The 22,730-nt window shown below is 53.0% G+C and overlaps 1 protein-coding gene across 1 annotated transcript in view; it reads right to left on the bottom strand.

Moving 5' to 3' along the window:
• LAMC3 (laminin subunit gamma 3) overlaps positions 1-22,730 on the bottom strand; it is a 67,856-nt gene that overhangs the window by 41,680 nt on the left and 3,446 nt on the right. Inside the window, exons 2-4 of the mRNA XM_070378832.1 lie at positions 8,883-9,187; positions 4,634-4,764; positions 559-725 (exon numbers count right to left, since the gene is read on the bottom strand). Coding sequence (XP_070234933.1) covers positions 559-725; positions 4,634-4,764; positions 8,883-9,187 — 603 coding nt within the window. The remainder of the gene's footprint in view (positions 1-558; positions 726-4,633; positions 4,765-8,882; positions 9,188-22,730) is intronic.

The raw sequence follows: 22,730 nt of genomic DNA on the forward strand, positions 1-22,730 counted from the left end.
GGAGCCCCGAGCAAGTCAGATGACTGTTGGGGGAGGGGGAGGCAGGCAGGGCTTGGGGACACAGTGAGGCTAGAGGGGGCACGCCAGGCGGGGAAGAGCCGCCAGCGGGGAAGGTAAAGTGCCACCAGCCTCTGCAGCGTGCGTCTCTGAGGTTAGGCAGCCCCGGCCACATCACACGGGTCAGGCATCCCAGGGCTGCCTGGGGGCCTGCAGGAGAGGCTGGGTGAGCAGGTCGGCACCCTCCCAGGGCCCGGGGTGGCCTGGCTTTGATTAGCAGCTGCGGTTGGAGTGGTGAAAACAAAGGAACAAGTTGGGGGTCCTTTTCAGCCCTCCCGCCCCGCACGCCTCAACTGGGAAGACTGGGTCTGGGGCTCTGTGTGTGGGGGCGAGGGCTGAGGATCAAACGCCCCGTCCAGCTCTCCCTCAGCTCGTCCTGGTCCCTATGTGGGGGTGACAGCCCCAAGCTGCTGCCAGCCCACCCAGAAGCAGGGCTGGGGGCTTGGTTTCCCAAGCCTGCAACCCCCCTGCCTCTGGCCCCCAACGTTCCGGGACACTCACGTAGACACTCGTTGGCGGCCTCGGCCGTGCCCCGGGCCCACGGGCGGTCCTGGAAGAAGGGGAGGCAGCGCTCACAGTCCGTGCCCGTGGTGTTGTGCTGGCATCGACAGGCCAGCCGCCCCTCCTCGTCTGGGCCACACTCGCTGGCGTGCCCATTGCACTTGCACCTGGGAACAGAACATGGGGGCAGGGTGTCTGCAAACTGGGGGAGGCGCCAGCAGAGGAAGGGTTAATCAGCAGGTAGCCCCGGCCTTCAGGGGAGCCCCGACTCTACCGCTCAGCCGCGGAGCTTTGCATGCCAAGTCGCTTCAGTCGTGTCCGACTCTTTGTGACCCGATGGGCCGTAATCAGGCTCCTCTGTCCATGGGATTCTCCAGGCAAGAATGCTGGAGTGGGTTGCCACGCCCTTCTCCAGGGGATCTTCCCGACCCAGGGATCGAATCCACATCTCTTATATCTACTTGGCAGGTGGGTTCTCTACCACTCGACCTTTCTTCCACACCTACTCTGGGCTCAGGGCAACAGGAACAGAGCCGACCGCAGCGGGCTGTTCTGAGCTCCGCACACGTATAAACCCAGCACGTCTTCACAAGCCCATTAGGACCCCACACTCAGGGTGCTACACCCAGGGGAAGAAGTCATCTCGGTCTCCTGGGTAGAGAGGGGGTGGGCCAGCTCTCAGGGCAGTGGGTGGAGGCGGGGGCAGCCAGGGAGGCCGCCCCATGCCCGCTCCTTTGCCTCTAAAGGGACGAGAAGGAGACTGCCCCCCATGTAGGACAGCCCCCAACTCATCTCAAGGCTCCGGTGAGGCTGTGCCTGTGAGGGCAGTCCTGGGCCTGCCCCGCCCGCCCTCCCCCAGGGTCACACAGGTGGAATCAGGCAGGAACAAAGGTGCCCGAGGGATCACACAGCCTGCTCCACTGAACCTGACCCTGTGGGACCGTCACCCCAACCCCAGTGGCCAGACTGGGCCGCTCAGACGATGGCCATGGCTCCCAGCTCCCAGACTTCTCTGTCTCAGCCCCTAATTGAGCAATCAGCTCACGTTGTCTGTCTGGAGTCTCACCACCACTGTGGAAGGGACTATAACTATCCCCATTTCACAGGAGAGGAAACTGAGGCTCAGGTCATGACGTGACGGATGCTATGTGGCAGAGCTAGAATCTGAACCCAATTCTCTCCTACTCCACGCTGACCCCGAGCTCCTGGACACTCCTCTGTGGCCACTTGTTGTCTCCCCATAAGGTGCGTTTCATGCTCCATCCTAAGTGGGCGCTGAAGACTCTCCAACCACTGCCAGTGGGGCATTGGCTCCTCTCTGGGAGCTCAGGGTAGGCAGGTAATGCCCAGCACTTCTGGCAGGTGAGGCAGGCACCAGGTAGCCTCAGGAGACAGCGGTCACCCATCTCAGGACAAGGGACTGCTCTCGGCCCCAATGGGATGCTGCAAACACTGCCTCCTCCATGAAGCCCTCCGATCTCAAGGGAAGGACTGAAGTTCTGTGGGCCACTGAGGGACACAGGCTGCTGGGCCACTGTCCCTAGCCAGCTGCTGGCCTGAGGGTGGTCTGGCTCTGGCAGCTGGGACCCAGATGTTCTCTGTCCTGAAGCCCCCTAACAGTAGGTGCTGTAGCTCACCACCATCCACTGTCCTCGGAGGGGCCCTGCCCCAGGGTGGTTTGACTTGAGTCAAGTGTGGGAGTCGGGGGAGAAGGGGCAGAGGGGTCCTCACAGACACTCCCGCATTTCCCCTTTACTCTCGAGCCTCCGCCTCTGAGGGGTGCAGATGCCCTGAGTGCGGGAAGTGGACCCGTGCTCCCTTCGCAGACACCCCCATCTCTCTCCACCCCTCCAAGCACCCTTGATTTCTGGAAGCCCCTGCTCCCTACCCCCCTGGGCCACCACTCCCATATCGAGCTGACTTCCCATCCTAACTAGCTTTCAGACCCACACCTCTCCCATCCTCTATGCCCAACCAGCTTCTTTAAAATATTTATATTTATTTATTTGGCTATGCCTGGTGTTGGTTGCAGCATGTGGGATTTTTGCTGCGGCATACGAACTCTTAGTTGAGGCATGTGGGATCCAGTTCCCCCACCAGGGATCGAACCTGAGCCCCCTGCATTGGGAGTGCAGAGTCTTAGCCACTGGACCATCTGGGAAGTTCCACAACCAACTTCTTCTCTCTCCTCTCGTCTCCCCGCTTATGCTGTCAGAGACTGGGGTGTTTTAGAAATCCAATCCTCTTGCTACCTGGCCAAATCCTTCAGCAGCTTCCCACTGACCGCTTCCGGCCGTCTCTGCGTCCCCGTTCCAGCCACAGGGTTGTCACCTCGTTCCTCAAGCCTGGGTCTCGCACACTAGTTCTTTCACTAGGATGCCTGCCCCTCACCTCCTCCAGCCTCATCGGGGCTCCCTGACCTCCTGCGGGGTCCCCGTCTGCAGGGTGGTCCCCCTGACCAATGGCACACCTTGGCCTGGTCTCCCGTCCCTGTTACTCTGGGGCGTGGTTCAGTACAGTTCAGTTGTGTCCGACTCTTTGTGACCCCGTGGACTGCAGCGTGCCAGGCCTCCCTGTCTATCACCAACTCCCGGAGTTTACTCACAGTCATGTCCATTGAGTCAGTGATGCCATCCAACCATCTCATCCTCTGTCATCCCCTTCTCCTCCCGCCTTCAATCTTTCCCAGCATCATGGTCTTTTCAAATGATTTAGCTCTTCAGATCAGGTGGCCAAAGAATTGGAGTTTCAGCATCAGTCTTTCCAATGAATATTCAGGACTGATCTCCTTTAGGATGGACTGGTTGGATCTCCTTGCAGTCCAAGGGACTCTCAAGAGTCTTCTCCAACACCACAGTTCATGGTTACTGGGTTTTTAATCAGTTTGTGGTTACTGGGGTGTAATCTGGTGACTGTCTGCCTGGGGCCAGAACACATCTTTCTCTTTTCTCCATTCCAAGGAGCCTGATAAGCATTTACATTAAAGATGTCACATGTGCCTGGAGGGCCCAGTACCGGGCACCTACATGTCAGGCAGGCCTGAGATGTCGATGACCCTTGCTTCTTGGAGAGACGAGATGCTTAAGCAGACAAACGACAACACGCAGTGACTGAAGCTCGAGGAGTATGTGAGCCAGGACCAGGCGTGCTGACAGCAGGGCCTGACGACCCCCGTGAGAAGCATAGACGTACAGCGGCTCCTCCCACAGCGACCTTTCCAGGTCATGGGCCGAAGGGCTTTGGAGCGGCCTGAACCATTCCTCCTGTGCAGAGATGCCTCAAAGCCTTTTTCAATAATACAAATGTCCCCAGGAAACCCTACTGTACCCAAGTTTACAAGATTTAGGAAGAATGAGGTTGATCAGCTCCATTGGTTATAAGCTCGTGAGTGCTGCTTAAAGAAGTGAAGCTGAAAGTCTGGGGTCCCGGGCCTGCTCGAGGCCACTGTAAACCAGCCTTACTTGGAGCACGTGTCCCATGGAACGGTGGGTGGGTGAATTAGACGGGAGCGTGGAACACGGCTGCACACGGCAATGTGGCATGAACGAATGAGTGCACCTGTCTGATGCCCAAAAAAGGAAGGAAAGGAAGGGGGAGGGGCCGCCAGGCAGAAGGACCTGCAGGTGCAAAGGGCTGGCGTGTCCTACGGGTGGTGCAGAAACACGGCTCATGCGGGAAAAGCAGCGGGAGCGGTGCGGGAGGCGGGATGCAGCCAGGTCGTGAAGGTCTTGAATGCTGGACCCAGGGGACCAGGCTCTGGCTTCTCCCCAAACCCCCCATCACTCAGAGCACCAGAAACGGCTTCTTTAGCGTCCTCAGTGGCTCAGAACCCGCCTGCCAATGCAGGAGATCCGGGTTGGATCCCTGGATGGGGAAGATCCCCTGGAGAAGGGAATGGTTCCGCACTCCAGTATTCTTGCCTGGAGAAGTCCATGGACAGAGGGGCCTGGCGGGCTACAGTCCATGGGGTCACAAAGAGCTGGACGTGAGCGACCGACTGACACTTCCCCTTTCACTTGTTTCACCCTCCACGGCAGCCACCCTCGTCCCCACCGCCGCCCTGCCCCCCACCTACCTGCCGCCCACCGAGAAGTCCGACACGGCGTAGTAGTAGGACTGTAGCACCTTGGGGTCCTTGAAGATGTCATCCCCAAACGTGTTGAGCCGGTCCAGGGAGACGAGGAGCTCCGTGCTGGTGACCCACTCCTGGGGGGCAGGACAGGGGGGAAGGGGCGCCATCAGCAGCATTTGCTTCCAAGGTGCGCTCCCACCTTGCTCTGTGGGGCAGTCCAGCCTGCGGCCCGGGGGTGGTGGTGGGGGGCTCTCCTGACACGCAGGGACAGGCCCAGCCCAGACAAACCCCGAGAGCACTGCAGGAATAAGAAGCCTGTGCTTTGGGGTCATGTCAACCTGGGGGCCCAGCCCCGTCCTGACTCTGCAACTTCGGGGAAGCAGCTCGGAAACTCCAGGTACTCCCCATCTGTGAAGTGGGACAAGGGATGACGTCGGTCCCAGGAGGGTGATGGAGGAGGAAGAACCAATGTTAGGGGCGGGGCGTGGAGTCCGCCACGTGGTTGAGGTGCTGGGCAAAGGGCTGGAGCAGCCCTTTTAAAACCGTGTCGTGCGCGTCCCCTGACTCCTCCCAGTAGAACTGCACTGCCACTCTAGAGGTCAGCCAAGGGAGGGCGCGTCCCAGGGCCTTGGGTTTACAGGCTTCTCATGGGCTAAGGAGCAGCCTCCCACAGACAAGGCCCTTGCCCCAGGTGACGTGTCTCACCAGAACACAATCCCACGAGAACAGGGACTCGGGGTCCTCGGAGGCATCCCCAGCCCCAGGCTTTGCCTGGCCCAGGGCAGACAACTTGGTAAATGCTTGCTGATGGCGGGAGGAGAGGCTTCCCCCTGGAAGAGCTGGCGGGGACGTGGTGGGGGAGAGCCCACGTGAAGGCTGACATTTTCATCGGCCCACTGTCACAATCAGAGGTGGCTCCAGCTGAATGTTAATCACCTTTTTAATTCAGCCCAGGAGCCCCTGGTTTAGCAATCAGGCCCATCAGGACAGGAAATGAACTCCTGGCAGAGTCTTGACTTCTCACCCCAGCATGACTCAGGCCAGCAGGCCTCTCCGGTCCCCCTCAGGCTCAGCAACTCTCAAGCCCGTGGCCTGGGGCCCAGGACCTCTGCCTGAGGATGCTTCAGCAAAGGAGATGTTCTGGCACCAGAAAACTTCAGAGGGGACCTTAGTGCTCGGAGGAGTTTGTCAGCTCCCCCGGGGGTGTCATTCTCTGAATCACTTCCCAAATGTCAGTGTACATTCAGGGATCTGGTTAAAAAGCAGCTTCTGATCAGAGGTGGGGCCTGAGACTCTGTATTTCCACACGTGCCCAGGTGTTGCTGATGCTGCTCGCCGGTCCCTGAAGCAGCTGAGAAGCAAGGAACAAGGCCTGGGTGGGAACACAGCAGAGCACAGCTGATGCTCTAAGAGTCTTCTTTGTCTGGAGACAGTGCCTGTAGAGAACTCAAATCACTGCTGTCTAAGCTGGAAGGTGCAATAACTGACACTGTGTGATTATGACTTTCTGCTGCTGCTGCTAAGTCGCTTTAGTCGTGTCCAACTCTGTGCGACCCATAGACGGCAGCCCACCAGGCTCCCCCGTCCCTGGGATTCTCCAAGCAAGAACACTGGAGTGGGTTGCCATTTCCTTCTCCAATGCATGAAAGTGAAAAGTGAAAGTGAAGTCACTCAGTCGTGTCTGATTCTCAGCGACCCCACAGACTGCAGCCCACCAGCCTCCTCCGTCCATGGGATTTTCCAGGCAGGAGTACTGGAGTGGGTTGCCATCGCCTTCTCCTTAGGTCCTCACAATAACCCCATGGGGAGGGTTTATTCTGAGCCATGTTTCACAGATGAGTAGGCTGAAGCACCTGATGCAAAGCGCTGACTCATGGGAAAAGACCCCGATGCTGGGGAAGATTGATGGCAGGAGAAGTGAGCAGCAGAGGATTAGATGGTTGGATGGCATCACCAACTCAATGGACATGAGTTTGAGCAAACACTGGGAGGGAGTGAGATAGTGAAGGACAGGGAAGCCTGGTGTGCTGCAGTCCATGGGGTCGCAAAGAGTCAGACACGACTTAGCGACTGACCAACATAATCTGAAAGACTGAGGCTCAGAGAAGGTAAGTACTGTGCTTCCAAGTTGCAGGGCTGGTGCGCAAGGAGCTGGGATTCGTGTTTGACCCCCAGGGTCCCAGCTTTAGCCACTAGGTAGCCTGCCTTCCTGCATGTAACGGCAACGCCCTCATCATATCAGTGGAATCCAGAGGGCAATGACCCGCCAAGGTCTCGGCCTGCAGTGGCCCTCCTCTGGGTTCCTGCATCTGTTTTGCAGCCTATGACCTGCTCATCAGTCTGTGAAGACAATGACCACGGGAACAGCATCAGACTCTCCCTGAGACACCAGGAAGGGAGCTGGGAGAGGGAAGGGGAATTTATTCCCTTAGCCCAAATTGTACGGGTCACTCCCTGAAGGTCACTTCTGGGCAAACTGGGGACCCCATGTACACACGCAATGGGCTTCTGTAACTTCTGCAATGGCCCAGTTAAAACCGCAAGTGGGCTCTCGCGTTGATTTTGGACAGAGCCGGGGGCCAGAATGCAATGGTAAGTAGCAGGAGGCGGGGGCTTCGGCTCCAGGCAGCAGTGGTTCTGCCCCAGGCAGCACCTTGCAGAGGGCCAGTCTTCTACCCCAGGCCTGTGGCCCCCTCCACGGGGGACAGAGGGATCCAAGACGCAGCAGTCACACGAACACACCCTTCGTTGCTTTTCTGTCGCTCAGTTGTGTCTGACCCTTTGTGGCCCCTGGACTGCAGCACACCAGAGTTTCCTGTCCTTCACTATCTCCAGGAATTTGCCCTAACTCATGTTCATTGAGTTGGTGATACCATCGAACCATCTCCTCCTCTATTACCCTCTTCTTCTCTTGCCCTCAATCCTTCCCGGCATCAGGGTCTTCCCCAATGAGTTGGCTCTTCGCATCAGGTGGCCAAAGTATTGGAGCTTCAGCTTCAGCATCAGTCCTTCCAATGAATATTCAGGACTGATTTCCTTTAGGATGGACTGGTTGGATCTCCTTGCAGCCCAAGGGATTCTCAAGAATCTTTTCCAACACCACAATTGATTACATCCTTGGGTACCCCCACCCCAAATGCTCCCCGTCCTTAGAGGAAGCACCACCCTGGAGGCACCCAGAGGGGACAGAAGGGGAGGGTGGCCTTGCCTTTCTTTGTCTCTGACCTTGGTTTCTTTCTCTGACCTTGGTTTCTGCCTGGGGGGCCGCAACGGGCTCATTTCTGCAAAAGCTGTTTCTCCATCAGGGATAACATCCGGGACATATGGGGCAAGAAGACAGGGGCCCCCGCTACCAAGATGGCACAGATCCAGGTGGATTCACTGTCCCAGGCGGTGCCGACACCAGCGGGGTCAGAAACCTGAATGGACTCAGATGGGCGAGACAGGGGGACCTGGTGCACACCCACTGCCACAGTCATGGAGATAAGATCAATGAGCTTCTACGATCTCATCTTCAAAGGGTGAATAAGCATCTCTTAAAGGCCACTCACTCTGCTGGCAACCTTCTTGTTGACTGTCCAAGGTGGCAGCAGCCAGCCCCATGGGGCTAGTAATTAAAATTCATTAAAATAAAGTGGAAAATTCAGTCCCTCAGTCGGGCTAGTCACATTTCACATGTTCTTACAGACACACGTGGTTCGTGGCAACCCCCAGCGCACCGTGCAGCTTGGGATCATTCTCTTCTGTCACTGCGAGAAGTCCTGTCGGATAGCTCCGCCTGACAGCACGGAAACCACGACTCCACGAGTCCAAACTCAGGCGCTTTTCACGTTTTCCTTTCGTCCTCGTCACAGCCCTTGGAGACACACGGGGCAGGCACGGCCATCCATCCCAGAGTGGGGAGCTCTGGCAGGGGCTCCCGCTAGGAGTCAGGACCCTCAGGACCCCTCCACCCACCCACAGGCGCCCCTGGAAAGTCCCTTTCCCTGCTCTGAGCCTCTGTTTCCCCAGGGGAAAGGGGTTAACTGAGTTGGTGGCTGTCACAGGGCACCCTCTTCCATCTCTTTCATTAGCAGCCATTCACAAAAGATTTAGGCACAACAAAAGCTTCTGTTGTTCAGAATCTAAGAACCAGGGGATGTCGAAGCGCCCACCGTGTCCTCCTGCTCTTTCAGCCTTCCCTCTGGTCCCCTGGACCTGAGTGTCCGGGCCAGCCCCTCCCCTCAACCCCCCAACCCCACTCCCCTCTAACCTGCAACACAGGGCTCTCTTCAAAGTTGTAGGCACTGGGCCTGCCCTCCAGGGTGGAGAAGGCCACGTTGCCCCCGCTCAGCGGGGAGATGTCGCTGAACTCGGAGGTGCAGAAGGCCACACGCTCGTCCTCACCCGGCCGCAGGAACAGGCCCTCGGGCCGGCCGTAGGTCTTTTGGCACGAGGCGCTGTAGTACTGGTAGGGCTCCCAGGGGCCCCCTGCCCGGCTGCGCTTGTAGATGGCAAAGCTCTCGGGTCGACTCGTGTGGAACTTCAGCCGTACGTAGGTGATCTCGTAAGCTTTCCCTGCGGTGGGGAGACATGGGCCCATTTTACAGAAGGGAAGGGAGAGTCAGAATCCTGGTCCGGGGAGAACGGAATGGCTGGGCTGCAGAAACTATCTTGGATGGATCGTTAGAGGCTGTCTGGAGCACTGTGCGGGGCATGCCATGATCCATTAGTGATGCCTGTCAGGGACACTGGAGAGGACAATGCTGGCATGATTCCCAGGCATTTGCCATCCCTTAATTAGGCCAATTGCCTCCCCGCACAGCAATCAGCAGTGTAACACCCCTGACTCAGCCACCTCTTTCTGCTTCAGATCGCTCCAGCAATGGGATAGTGCCACATCCTGAAGTCCGCTCTGCCATTAGAAAGTTATTTCTTTTACTACACCCCAACAAAGCCAGACGTCCCCCCTGTGCCTTTTTACCTCCTTCCCTCCCAGTGATTTCAGACCCCTGGAGTCTGGACACAAGCCTGTTTCAAGCCCCCTCAATCCTAATGCAATTCCCCTGGGACTCCACTCTTCCCTCTGCTTCCATCTAACTTCTCTTCAATCCAAATTTCTCAAGAGAAGTCTCCATCTCTTGGACCTACGGCCTTATCTCCCAATTTAACAGTCGTGTGTGTGTGCGTGCTAAGTCGCTTCAGTCGTGCCTGACTCTTTTCGATGCTCTGGACGGTAGCCTGCCGGGCTCCTCTGTCCATGGGATTCTCCAGGCAAGAATACTGGAGCGGGTAGCCATTCCCCTCTCCAGGGGATCTTCCCGACCCAGGGATTGAACCTGCATCCCAGGTGGCACTAGTGGCAAAGACTCTGCCAACGCAGGAGACTTAAGAGACATGGATTCAGTCCCTGGGTTGGGAAGATCTCCTAAAGGAGGGCATGGCAACCCACTCCAGTATACTTGCCTGGAGAGTCCCCCTGGACCGAGGAGCCTGGTGGGCTGCCGTCCGTAGAGTCGCACAGAGTCAGACACGACTGAGCAGCATAGAACTTGTCAAGGTCCCCTTCCTGCATCCACCTCCTCCCCCTGGCCTTTCTGCCCGGTCTCGGATACCCCAGGAGGCCTGCCCTGCTGCTGCTGCCCCCGTCACTGTCCACAGTCTTCCTCACCCACTGAGGACAAGTCACTTCAGTCTTCTGTTTAAAACATCTTGGCCCAAGGTGAGAACTAAATCTATAAAACTCTTAGAAGAAAACAAAAGAGTGAATCTTCGTGACCTGGGTTAGGTGAAGCCTTCTTAGATGGGACACCAAAGGCACACGTGACAAAAGGAAAAACAGACGAACTGAACTTCATCAAAAACTCCTGTGCTTCTAGACACCTGAAAAGAATGGAAAGCCAACCCACCGGATAGGAGAAGATATTTGCAAAGCATGTATCTGTTAAGGGACTTGTCTAGAATGTATAAAGAATTCTTACAGCTCAAAAATAAAAAGATAATTGGGGACTTTCCTGGGGGTCCAGTGATTAGGACTTGGTGCTTTCGCTGCAGGGGGCACAGGTTCTATTCCTGGTCAGGGAACTAGGATCCTGCAAGCCATGCGGCTCCACCAAAAGAAAAAAAAAAAAAGGACAGACAGCCCAACTGAAAAAATGGACATTTCTCCAAAGAAGATATTTAAATGGCCAATGTGCACAGGAGAAGATGTTTAACATGACCACCCAGACCAAAACTACAACAAGATACCACTTCACTCCCCTAAGATGGATATAATAAAAAGACAAAAAGGAGTGTTTGCAAGGATGTGGAAAAACTGGAAGCCTCGGACACAGCTGGTAAAAGTGTAAAATGGTGCAGCTGCTTTGGAAAAGAGTCTGGGGGTTTCTTAAAAGGTTAAAATAAAGTTACCATGTGGCTCTGCAATCTCACTCCCAGGCGTGTGCCCAAGCAAAATGAAAACATACGTCCTCACAAAAACCTCCACACGGATGCTCACAGCAGGATTACTCATAAAATCCAAACACCGGAAACAACTCAGACATTCATTGACAGATAAATGAAAAAATAAAATGTGGTATGTCACACAAAGGAATATTATTTGGCAAGAGAAAGGAGTAAAGAGCCGACACAGGCTACAGTGGAGATGAGCCTTGAAAACAATATGATAAATAAAGCAAGCTGGGCTTCCCTGGTTGGCTCAGTGGTAAAGAATCCACCTGCCGGTGCAGAAGACACAGGTTCCATCCCTGGTCCAGGAAGATCCCACATGCAACTAAGCCCGTACACACAGCTAGAAGCCCGCTCCAGCCTGTGCGCCATAAGAACAGAAGCCATGGCAGTGAAAAGCCCGAACACCGCAACTAGCGAGCAGCCCCCTCTCTGCAACAAGAGAAAAAGCCCGAGCAGCAAAAAAGACCCAGCATAGTCAAAAATAAAAAGAAGTTAATCCCACGGACTACATACAGTATGATTTCACCTATATTAAATGTCCCAAATTGGCACGGTCAGAAAAATGGAAAGTAGATTAGTCGTTTTCAGGGTTTCGAGGGTGGGAGAATACGTGGGGGGAGATGATTGCTAATGGGTATAGGGTTTCTTTGGAGGTGATGACAATGTTCAAAAATGGAGTGTGGTGACGAGTATACAACTCTATGAATAATATTAAAAAGCACTGAATTGTGTGCTTGAATTGGGTGCATTGTATGGTAAATTATGTTTCCATAAATTTGTCTTATATATTTTAAAAATTGGTCCTCACATCCATTAGGATGGCTATTATTTTATTCTATTTTTAAAATTTATTTGGTTGCCCCAGCTCTTAGTTGCAGTATGTGAGATCTTCAGTTGCAGCATGCAGGATACAGTTCCCTGACCATGGATTGAACCCTGGCCCCCCGTATTGGGAGCATGGAGTCCCAATCAGTGGACCACCAGAGAAGGGCCCAGGATGGCTATTATTATTATTATTTTTTTTAAAGCAGATAACAATACGAAGCGTTGGCGAGGATGTAGAAAAGTTGGAAGCCTTGTGCACTGTTAGTAGGAGTGTAAAATGATGCGCTTGCTATGAAAAACAGCTTGGCGGTTCCTCAAGAAATTAAAAATAAAATTACCATATGATCCAGCAATTCCACGACTGAGGATATACTCCAGAGAATCATGTAGGGTCTTGAGGAAACATTTGGACGCACATCTTCACAGTAGCATTATTCACGACAGCCGAGAGGTAGAAGCAACACAGGTGTGCATGGATAGATGATGAAGAAACAAGATGTAGTTCATCCCACAATGAAATAGTATGCAGACTTGAAAAGCAGGGAAATTCTAACACATGCTACAGCCTGGATGAGCACCAAGGACATTATGTGAAGCAAATTAAGCCAGTCATCAAAGGACAAATACTGGGTGATTCCACTTATATGCGGTCCCTAGAGTAGCTGAATTCAGTATATGTACTGCTGAAGGGAGCCCTAGAGTAGTTGAATTTATAGAGACAGAAAGTAGAACGGTGAGCGAAGGGGGCGAGAGTGTTTAATGGGGACAGTTTCAGTCCAGTTCAGTTCAGTCACTCAGTCGTGTCCGACTCTTTGCGACCCCATGGACCACAGCATGCCAGGCCTCCCTGTCCATCACTAACTCGCAGAGTCTACCCAAACCCATGTTCATTGAGTCGGTGATGTCATCCAACCATCTCATCCTCTGTCGTCCCTTTCTCTTCCTGCCCTCAATCTCTCCCAGCATCGGGGCCTTTTCCAGTGAGTCAGCTTTTCGCATCAGGTGGCCAAAGTATTGGAGTTTCATCTTCAACATCAGTCCTTCTAATGAACACCCAGGACTGATCTTTAGGATGGACTGGTTGGATCTCCTTGCAGTCCAAGGGATTCTCAAGAGTCTTCTCCAACACCACAGTTCAAAAGCATCAATTCTTTGGTGCTCAGCTTTCTTCACAGTCCAACTCTCACACCCATACATGACCACTGGAAAAACCATAGCCTGACTAAACGGACCTTTGTTGGCAAAGTAATGTCTCTGCTTTTTAATATGCTGTCTAGGTTGGTCATAACTTTCCTTCCAAGGGGTAAGGATCTTTTAATTTCATGGCTGTAGTCACCATCTGCAGTGATTTTGGAGCCCAGAAAAATAAAGTCAGCCACTGTTTCCACTGTTCCCACATCTATTTCCCATGAAGTGATGGGACTGGATGCCATGATCTTCGTTTTCTGAATGTTGAGCTTTAAGCTCAACTTTTTTACTCTTCTCTTTCACTTTCATCAAGAGGCTTTTTAGTTCCTCTTCACTTTCTGCCATAAGGGTGCTGTCATCTGCATATCTGAGGTTATTAATATTTATCCCAGCAATCTTGATTCCAGCTTGTGCTTCCTCCAGCCCAGCGTTTCTCATGATGTACTCTGCATATACGTTAAATAAGCAGGGTGACAATATACAGCCTTGACGTACTCCTTTTCCTATTTGGAACCAGTCTGTTGTTCCATGTCCAGTTCTAACTGTTGCTTCCTGACCTGCATACAGGTTTCTCAAGAGGCAGGTCAGGTGGTCTGGTATTCCCATCTCTTTCAGAATTTTCCACAGTTTATTGTGATCCACACAGTCAAAGGCTTTGGCATAGTCAATAGAGCAGAAATAGATGTTTTTCTGGAACTCTCTTGCTTTTTCGATGATCCAGTGGATGTTGGCAATTTGATCTCTGGTTCCTCTGCCTTTTCTAAAACCAGCTTGAACATCCCGAAGTTCACGGTTCAGATATTGCTGAAGCCTAGTTTGGAGAATTTTGACACATGGACATCACCAGATGGTCAACACCGAAATCAAATTGATTATATTCTTTGCAGCCAAAGATGGAGAAGCTCTATACAGTCAGCAAAAACAAGACCAGGAGCTGACTGTGGCTCAGATCATGAACTCCTTATTGCCAAATTCAGACTTAAATTGAAGAAAGTGGGGAAAACCACTAGACCATTCAGATATGACCTAAATCAAATCTCTTATGATTATACAGTGGAAGTGAGAAATAGATTTAAGGGACTAGATCTGATAGACAGAGTGCCTGATGAACTATGAACAGAGGTTTGTGACATTGTACAGGAGACAGGAATCAAGACCATCCCCAAGAAAAAGAAATGCAAAAAAGCAAAATGGCTGTCTGGGGAGGCCTTACAAATAGCTGTGAAAAGAAGAGAAGCAAAAAGCAAAGGAGAAAAGGAAAGATATACCCACTTGAATGCAGAGTTCCAAAGAATAGCAAGGAGAAATAAGAAAGCCTTCCTCAGCCATCAGTGCAAAGAAATAGAGGAAAACAATAGAATGGGAAAGACTAGAGATCCTTCAAGAAAATTAGAGATACCAAGGGAATATTTCATGCAAAGATGGGCTCAATAAAGGACAGAAATGGTATGGACCTAACAGAAGCAGAAAATATTAAGAAGAGGTGGCAAGAATACACAGAAGAACTGTACAAAAGAGATCTTCACGACCCAGATAATCACGATGGTGTGATCACTCACCTAGAGCCAGACATCCTGGAATGTGAAGTCAAGTGAGCCTTAGGAAGCATCACTACGAACAAAGCTAGTGGAGGTGATGGAATTCCAGTTGAGCTATTTCAAATCCTAAAAGATGATGTTGTGAAAGTGCTGCACTGAGTACGTCAGCAAATTTGGAAAACTCAGCAGTGGCCTCAGGACTGAAAAGGTCAGTTTTCATTCCAATCCCAAAGTTTCAGTTCAGGAAGATGAAAAAGTTCGGTGGGTGGATGGTGGTGATGGTTATACAACTACGTGAAAGTACTTAATACCGGTGAACTCCGCACTTAAAAAAGGTTATGGTAATAAATTTTACGTTACATGCATTTTACCACAATAAAAGAAAAATTGGGGCCAAAGTATATATATTGGTCCCTCGGGAATGCAGCGTGGCGACACAGATGAAAAGCCATAAAAATGTTCTCGGTCTTTGGTTAAAAAAAAAAGAAAAGAAAATCCCACTTCTGGGAAGTCAAACAAGGCACTGAACCTAAATCGAGGAGTTAGTTCATCAAGGAACTGCTTTTATAACAGGGGAAAAACTGGAACCATCAGGGTTCAATAAATTGTAGAGCATAAACTCACAGGCTGGTTGAATCCACCGGAACAGTTGACAATGAGTTTATATTACGTGGGAAAGTCAAAATGCTGAATGAAAAAAGGAGACAAACGATCCTACATTCGGAATCATCAGATGATATTTAAAAATCCCCGAAGAAGAGGCAGAAAAGAAAGACATCAAACGCGTAAGCATGACTGTCCTCAGGGCAGAGGACTCGGGGACTCTTCTTCCTTCTTCAATTGTTCTGCATTTTCCCAGTTTTTTTTTTTTCTCACAAAGCTTGTTCTAATTTAAAAACTGGAGAAAACACAAATTTTTTAAAAAAAAATTTTAAAAAGCAACCGCCTTGCCATGTTCTGTTTTAAGATGTTTTTCAAAGTTACAGCACAGCTTGGCACTGCCACTCCGAGTCCCTTAAAAGAAAGCATGTGTCCCACACAGAGCCAGTGTCTGGGGTGGCGGCTTCTGTTCTGAGCAGGCGTCAGGCCTTGGAACCAGGTGGGGACCCGCCCCAGACGTGCGTTCATGAAAGGATGTTCGTGGAGGTTGTCCTGGGTCCACCGACCCAGGCTCCTCTGTAAACATCCAGCCAGACACCTCGCAGGAGGGGAGCTTGGAGCCACTTAAAAGGTAGCTGGCAGCGAGAAGCGTGATTGGAAAAAGGCAGCCACCGAGATTTCATGCAAATGAGGAACTTAACACGCGCGGAAACATCACGGGTTTTCCCTTTCCTTGCCAAGCCAGGAGGCGAGAGAAGACACAGGAACATCACAGAGGCACGGCAGCGACTTTCTGTTACAAGAATTAATCAGAAGGGCGAAGAAAGCAGGGTGATCCCTGCTTTGTGATGAAAAGGTTCCTGCCAAAGGCAGCCCAAAGGCTGGGAAAGGAACTGAGGTCTTCTAAGCAGCAACAAGAATGAAAACTGCAGCTTTGACCTAGACCCTTGCAAGCTGTGGGGCCGGTAGGGCTTTAGGTGATTGAGACAGTTGTGCTCCCATCAAGAAAGCTGGGAACACACTGGTGTCATCCCGAACTGTTAACTGGGGGGGGGGCGACACTGCTCAGGACCACATGGCTCCCACCTCCCAGCCACCCAACATGCTGTTCCCTCTGCCTAGAATGCTGTTCCCTCTGCTCCTCACCTGGCTGGCTACCATGCATCCCTGCTCATCCCACTGGCTTAGCAGACTGATCACATGCCTCAGCCTGAGTCCTGGGTGGAACCACCTTCTTCCAACCTTCCTGATGGCTATTCATCCACAGGCTGTGGGTTTGGGTGTCTCACTGGTGCTCCCCAGCTTCCCCGAGTCTCTTCACCCTGTTCTGTAAAGACCTGCACGTCCCTCCCACTAGACTGTGACCCTGGGGACAGGGGCAGTGAATCCTCAGTGCTGAGCATCGTGTCTGGCACACAGTGCATGCGTGCTCAGTCACTCAGTTGTATCCTACTCTTCGCAACCCCATGGACTTCAGTCTGCCAGGCTCTTCTGTCCATGGAATTTTCCAGGCAAGAATACTGGAGTTGGCTTGCCATTTCCTCCTCCAGGGGATCTTCCCAGCACACAGTATGTGCTCAGATGCTCAGTCATGTCCGACTCTTTGTGACCCCATGGACTATAGCCCGTGCCAGGCTCCTCTGTCTATGGGATTCTCTTGGCAAGAATACTGGAGTGAGTTGGCATTTCTTCCTCCAGGGATCTTCCCGTTCCAGGGATCAAACCTGGGTCTCTTAGGTCTTCTGCACTGGCTGGAGTATTCTTCACCGCTGGCACCACCTAGGAAGCCCAGCACACAGTAGGTGCTCCATAAATGCTTGCCAGATGAAGCATGATTTTTATTAACACCTTCTAGGAGGGTATAATCCAGTGAGCAAGTGGAGACAGGCAAGCCCGACAACATGGTTGAGGCTGTCACAGAGTTTCTGCTCTTCACGACCTCTGAATAAGTCTGTTTAACAGCAGCCGCCATTTACTGAGTACCTACTATGTGCCAGGCACCTTGTATTATTTTTTTAAGTCTTCTTTAATTTGCATTTATGTATTTTTGGCCACAAGCCATGTGGGATCTTAGTTCCCCAACCAGGGATTGAACAAGTGCCCCCTGCATCGGAAGGTTGGGGTCTTAACCACTGGACCGCCAGGGAAGTCCCACCAGGCACTTTGTTAAGTGCTCTACGTACACTGTATCTCAGAGACCCCCGAACGTGTCCATCGCTGTGTGCGTCTCGCTAACGAGGAACCCTAGGCTTGGGCAGAAGACAGGGACTCGCCCAAGGTCACGTGGAAAACAGCTGAGTCTCTACTCGACCGCAGGCTTGTCGGCCCCAAAGTCGCCGAACCAGACACCCCTCCTTTCAGGGCTGCCTAGGAAGCGGGTGCCGGTGCCCCCTGAGAACCGCTGAAGTCAGCCAAGCCAGCACCAGCGGCACCCGGCCCTGTCCTCTCCAGCCAGCTGGGCCATAAAGCCCGACAGGAATGACACCAGGGCAGTCAGAGAAGCAGGCCGGCCCACATCCGGCGCTGGCCGAGCACAGGGAGCTCCGAAGGAGAGGCTTATTTTGGGAAAATGGAAACAAAACAAAGCCCTTTAATTGGAGCCATCTGGGGCGCAGTGGCCTGGGGATGGGGCTGGAGGGGGTAGGGTGGGGAGCTGAGCTGGAAACGCGGGGGTGTCTGCCCTGCCCATCAAGGGCATGAGAACCAGGTGGGGAGAGCCGCTCCCGGCCTGCAGGGGCGCCACAGAGGGCTCCTGGGGCCTGGCTGTCCACGGTTCTCTGCCTCTCCCACCCCGTGTTAGCCCCACTCTTGGTGACCCCATGGACTACAGCACGCCAGGCCTCCCTGTCCTTCATCATCTCCCGGAGCTTGCTCAAACTCACGTCCATTGAGTTACTGATGCTGTCCAATCATCTCATCCTCTGTTGTCCTCTTCTCCTCCTGCCTTCGACTTTCCCAGCATCGGGGCTTTTCTAATGAATCAGGCTAGCTCTTGGCAATTTGGAGCTCAATGTCTTTTCCAATGAGTCAACTCTTCGCATGAGGTGGCCAAAGTACTGGAGTTTCAGCTTCAGCATCAGTCCTTTCAATGAACACCCAGGACTGATCTCCTTTAGGATGGACTGGTTGGATCTCCTTGCAGTCCAAGGGAGTCCCGAGAGTCTTCTCCAACATCACAGTTCAAAAGCACCAATTATTCGGCGCTCAGCTTTCTTCACAGTCCAACTCTCACATCCATACATGACCATTGGAAAAACCATAGCTTTGACTAGATGGACCTTTGTTGGCAAAGTAATGTCTTTGCTTTTTAATATGCTATCTAGGTTGGTCATAACTTTCCTTCCAAGGAGTAAGCGTCTTTTAATTTCATGGCTGCAGTCACCATCTGCAGTGATTTTGGAGTCCAAAAAAATAAAAGTCTAACACTGTTTCCACTGTTTCCCCATCTATTTCCCATGAAGTGATTGGAAAAGCCCCTGATGCTGGGAGGGATTGTGGGCAGGAGGAGAAGGGGACGACAGAGGATGAGATGGCTGGATGGCATTACCAACTCGATGGACATGAATTTGAGTAAACTCCGTGAGTTGGTAATGGACAGGGAGGCCTGGCATGCTGGGAGTCATGGAGTGGCAAGGAGTCGGACACGACTGAGCGACTAAACTAGAACTAGAATCCCCGTGAAAAGCTGGGTGTCTGTCACAGCACCAGACACCATGACAGCCTGGCTGGATCAGGGCTGGGCCCATGACAGTTCCCTCATCTTTGGGCCGAGAGTCTAAACCCCAAATATGGATCAAAATTGCCAAGTTTATTGTCTAACCTGGGGAGAGAGTGAACAGGTTTTGTCTGATTATTTCCTATGGCTTTGTGTTAAGAAGGATTCTGAGGTCTAGTCTGAACAGAGATGTGACTGAAATGTTGTTGTTATTGCTGTTCAGTTGCTAATTCATGTCCCAACACTTTGTGACCCCATGGACTGCAATATGCCAGGCTCCTGTGTCCTCCAGTTTGCTCAAACTCATATCCATTGAGTTGGTGATGCTATTTAATCATCTCATCATCATGTCGCCCCTTTCTCCTTTCACCTTCAATCTTTCCCAGCATCAGGGTCTTTTCCAATGAGTCGGCTCTTTGCATCAGGTGGCCAAAGTATTGGAGCTTCATCATCAGTCCTTCCAATGAATATTCAGGGTTGATTTCCTTTGGGGTTGATGGTTTGATCTCCTTGCAGTCCAAGGGACACACAAGAGTCTTCTCCAACACGACAATGTCAAAGCATCAGTTCTTCAGCACTCAGTCTTCTTTATGGTCCTACTCTCATATCCGAACATGACAACTGGAGAAACCAGAGCTTTGACTATATGGACCTGTGCTGGCAAAGTGGTGTCTCTGCTTTTTAATATGCTGTCTAGGTTCATCATAGTTTTTCTTCCAATACATGTTTGCAAAGAGACGTGGCAGGATATTGAAGCCCGTTGCAATAAATCAGGAAACACGTGAGGGGTTGAGTGGGCATGATGGGGAGGGAGGCAAAGACAAGGAAACTTCCAGAGAGTGGTCTAGTGATCTGGTGAACGCTGAAGTCAGAGGATGAGGAGGGAAGAACTGCAGTTGATTCCTGAGTTCCTTGCTTTGGTAGGTGAGACACCAGGGGAAAGAAGGATGCTTTTACTTTTGAATTTTAAATACACATACAACTTATCATCTTAATCATTGTTAAGCACATGAATAACTGGTATTAAGCACATTTGCATTGTTGTGCAACCATTTCCGCCTTCCATCTTCAGAACTTTTCCTTCTCCCGAAACCTCATACCCATTGAACACTAACTCCTTCTTTCCGCCCCCAGCCCCTGGCAGCCACCATTTTCCTTCCTATCTCTATGAACGTGACTCTTTTAGGGACCCTTATGAGTGGAATCATGGAGCGTTTATCCTTCTGTGTCTGGCTTATTTCACTGAGCATAACGCCCTCGAGGTTCATCCACGTAGCAGCAGGGGTCAGACCCGGGTGTCCTTCCTTTTTAAGGCTGAAAGCATCCCGTTGTGTGACTACGGGCACATTTCGCTTGTTCACTCGTGGGTGGACGCCGGGCTACTTGCAGGCCCCAGATACTGTGGATAATGCTGCTTCGGGCATGGTTTACACGGCGCCTTTATCTTCGGACCCCGCGCGACGTTCAAGGGCTGACTTTCCGGTGAACGCTTGAATGACCCAGTCAAGGTCCAGGTGGGAGCCTGGGCTATAGGTGCAGGCGGAGCCCCAAATGTCGACCATGACCCCACTTGACAAAGCCAGGGGGCATGAGACGGGGAGAGGGCACAGCTGGTGGCAGGGCTGGTGGGGAGTCGAGAGAGAGCAGGGGAAGGGTGGGGGTGAAGCGGCTGGAGCCCCGGGCTGGGCAGGAGAGGCAGGGCGAGGAGGAAGGGTGAGGCCACAGCTCAGAAGTCAGGATTTATCTGGAAGGCTGGGGGGGTCGGTGGTCATTCATTCACGCATTCATCCACAGGTTCCTTGTTCCTGGGAGGAACACAATGCGGCCGTCATGAACGGGGTTCACATTCCAGCTCCGCTGCCTGCTTACCGGCTCTGTGGCCTTGTGTGAAATACCTAACCTCCCTCGTGTGAACTGGGTGTGTGTTTGGAGCGGAGTGACTCAGTTTCCCCATTTGCAAAACGGGCATCACAGTAAGATGGATTCGTGAATAAATGACCGCAAAGCACTTAGAAGAGTCCCTGGCACACACGTGACTAAACGCTCGCTGCTCTTCCATTCACCTACCCAACCAACAGCGCCAGTGCACAGGGCGCCCTGCCCTGGGTGCTGGGGGACAGCTGTGAAAACGGGCATTTTCCCTGCAGCCTGGAGCCAGGGATGGACACGAACGAACCAAAAGCTCAGCTCATGATCTAAACTGGGACAAGGGAAGGTTAGGGCTGCAAGAACACAGAGGCAGGCCCTCTGCCCAGTGCCAGAACCTGGAGGCTTCCTGGAGGAGGTGATCTCAAAGCCTAGCAGGGGAGAGAGCAGCTTGTCCACTGCTGCATCCCCAGGGCTTGGTACAGGGACCGGCACGTGGTAGGCACTCGGTTGTTTTATGAATGATACGGGTGATCCGAGAGAAGTCGGGAACAGGAAGTCATCCCGGCCGATGCAACAGCAAAGGCAAAGACCGAGAGGACAGAGGCAGTCTCTGGCCATCATGGGCCCTGCTGACGTGGAGGTGACGCAGCCAGAGTTGGGGAGAGGGGGCGATCCAGAGCCTGTCTGCATCCTCTTGGGTTTGGGGACTTCCCGCTCCTACAACAGCCGGGTCCATCCTGAGCCCAGAGCCGGGCGAGGCGGCCAGGGCCAGCTGGGCCCAGGGCCGTGGGGGGCCGCTTCTGTGGTGGAAGCTAGTCGTGGCTGCTGCCTTGACCCCCTGACCTGCCTGGGGCCCCAGCATTCCAGCCAGAGCCCCCAGGGAGAAGGAAGGAGGACTTGGTCCAATGCAAACACGGACGCCCACTCGACAGGAAGACGCAGTGGAGCCAGGCTCAGAAGACGCAGCCCGCGTCGGGCTCCACAGGGGCCGGCAGGTCCTTCTGACGTCACCTCCCACCGGGCCAGGCCCCGCTGTCCTCTCCTTCCCTCCACTCTGGCCGGCCAGACCGCCGGTTCCAAGAACACACAGAGCGGCCTCCTAGTCCCCCTGTGCAGTTCCCTTGACCTGGAAGGTCCTCCCTTCTCAGCTCCCGCCACCCTTCAGATCTCTAGGAGGTCCACTCTGGGTATGTCCCCAGAGCGTAAATCTTCATCCACACGGTTCCAGGGGCCTAGCTTATCTTCTTGCTCCATGATGCCAGGGCAGATGCTGACCGGATGCTGGATGCCAGAGAACTGGTCCACCCTGGGCAGCCCCCAGCAAGGAGCCCATCCCCCACACCCCTGCAGCCTTCCCCAAGTTCGGGGGCTCAGGGCTCACCCGCTCAGGGACTTAAGGGTCCTTCCAGAAGGTTCTCGGGAATTTAAGAAAATGGACAAGCAGAAGGGAGACCCCACTGACCGGAGCCTAGCCAAAGGCTGAGGCTCTGACGGGCCTAACCTGGACGCTTACCTTCCACAAGGGCAAGAGCACGGTGGGGAGGGTCCCAAGGTATCCGGTGGGACCCTAGGCACTGATTTCACGCTCAGAGCCTCAGCTTCCCTGTCTATACAGGTTCAGATGGTGCTGGGATGGGGGTGCAGGCTTGGTGGGGTTCCCAGCACATGGGAAGGATCCCCCGATGAACATCCACCTCCCCCCTCACACTTCTCCCCACCCCCGGCTCCAGCCTGTCCACTTCCCAGGGCCTCCGTGGAGGCCGAGGAGCCGCCAGCCCCCACCGCTGCCTTTCATCCCAGACAGGAAGGCTCAGCTGGGCGACTGGACTCGGGGATTCGGAGCAGATGTCTGCAAGCTTGTGGGGGGCTGGGAAAGCGGCGACCTCCTTCCAGGGCTGACGGCCGCCTGTCCCTCCCCCGCCCCTCACCCCTC

The sequence above is a fragment of the Bos mutus genome, chromosome 11 (genome assembly GCF_027580195.1).
Source record: "Bos mutus isolate GX-2022 chromosome 11, NWIPB_WYAK_1.1, whole genome shotgun sequence".
Classification (NCBI taxonomy): Eukaryota; Metazoa; Chordata; class Mammalia; order Artiodactyla; family Bovidae; genus Bos; species Bos mutus.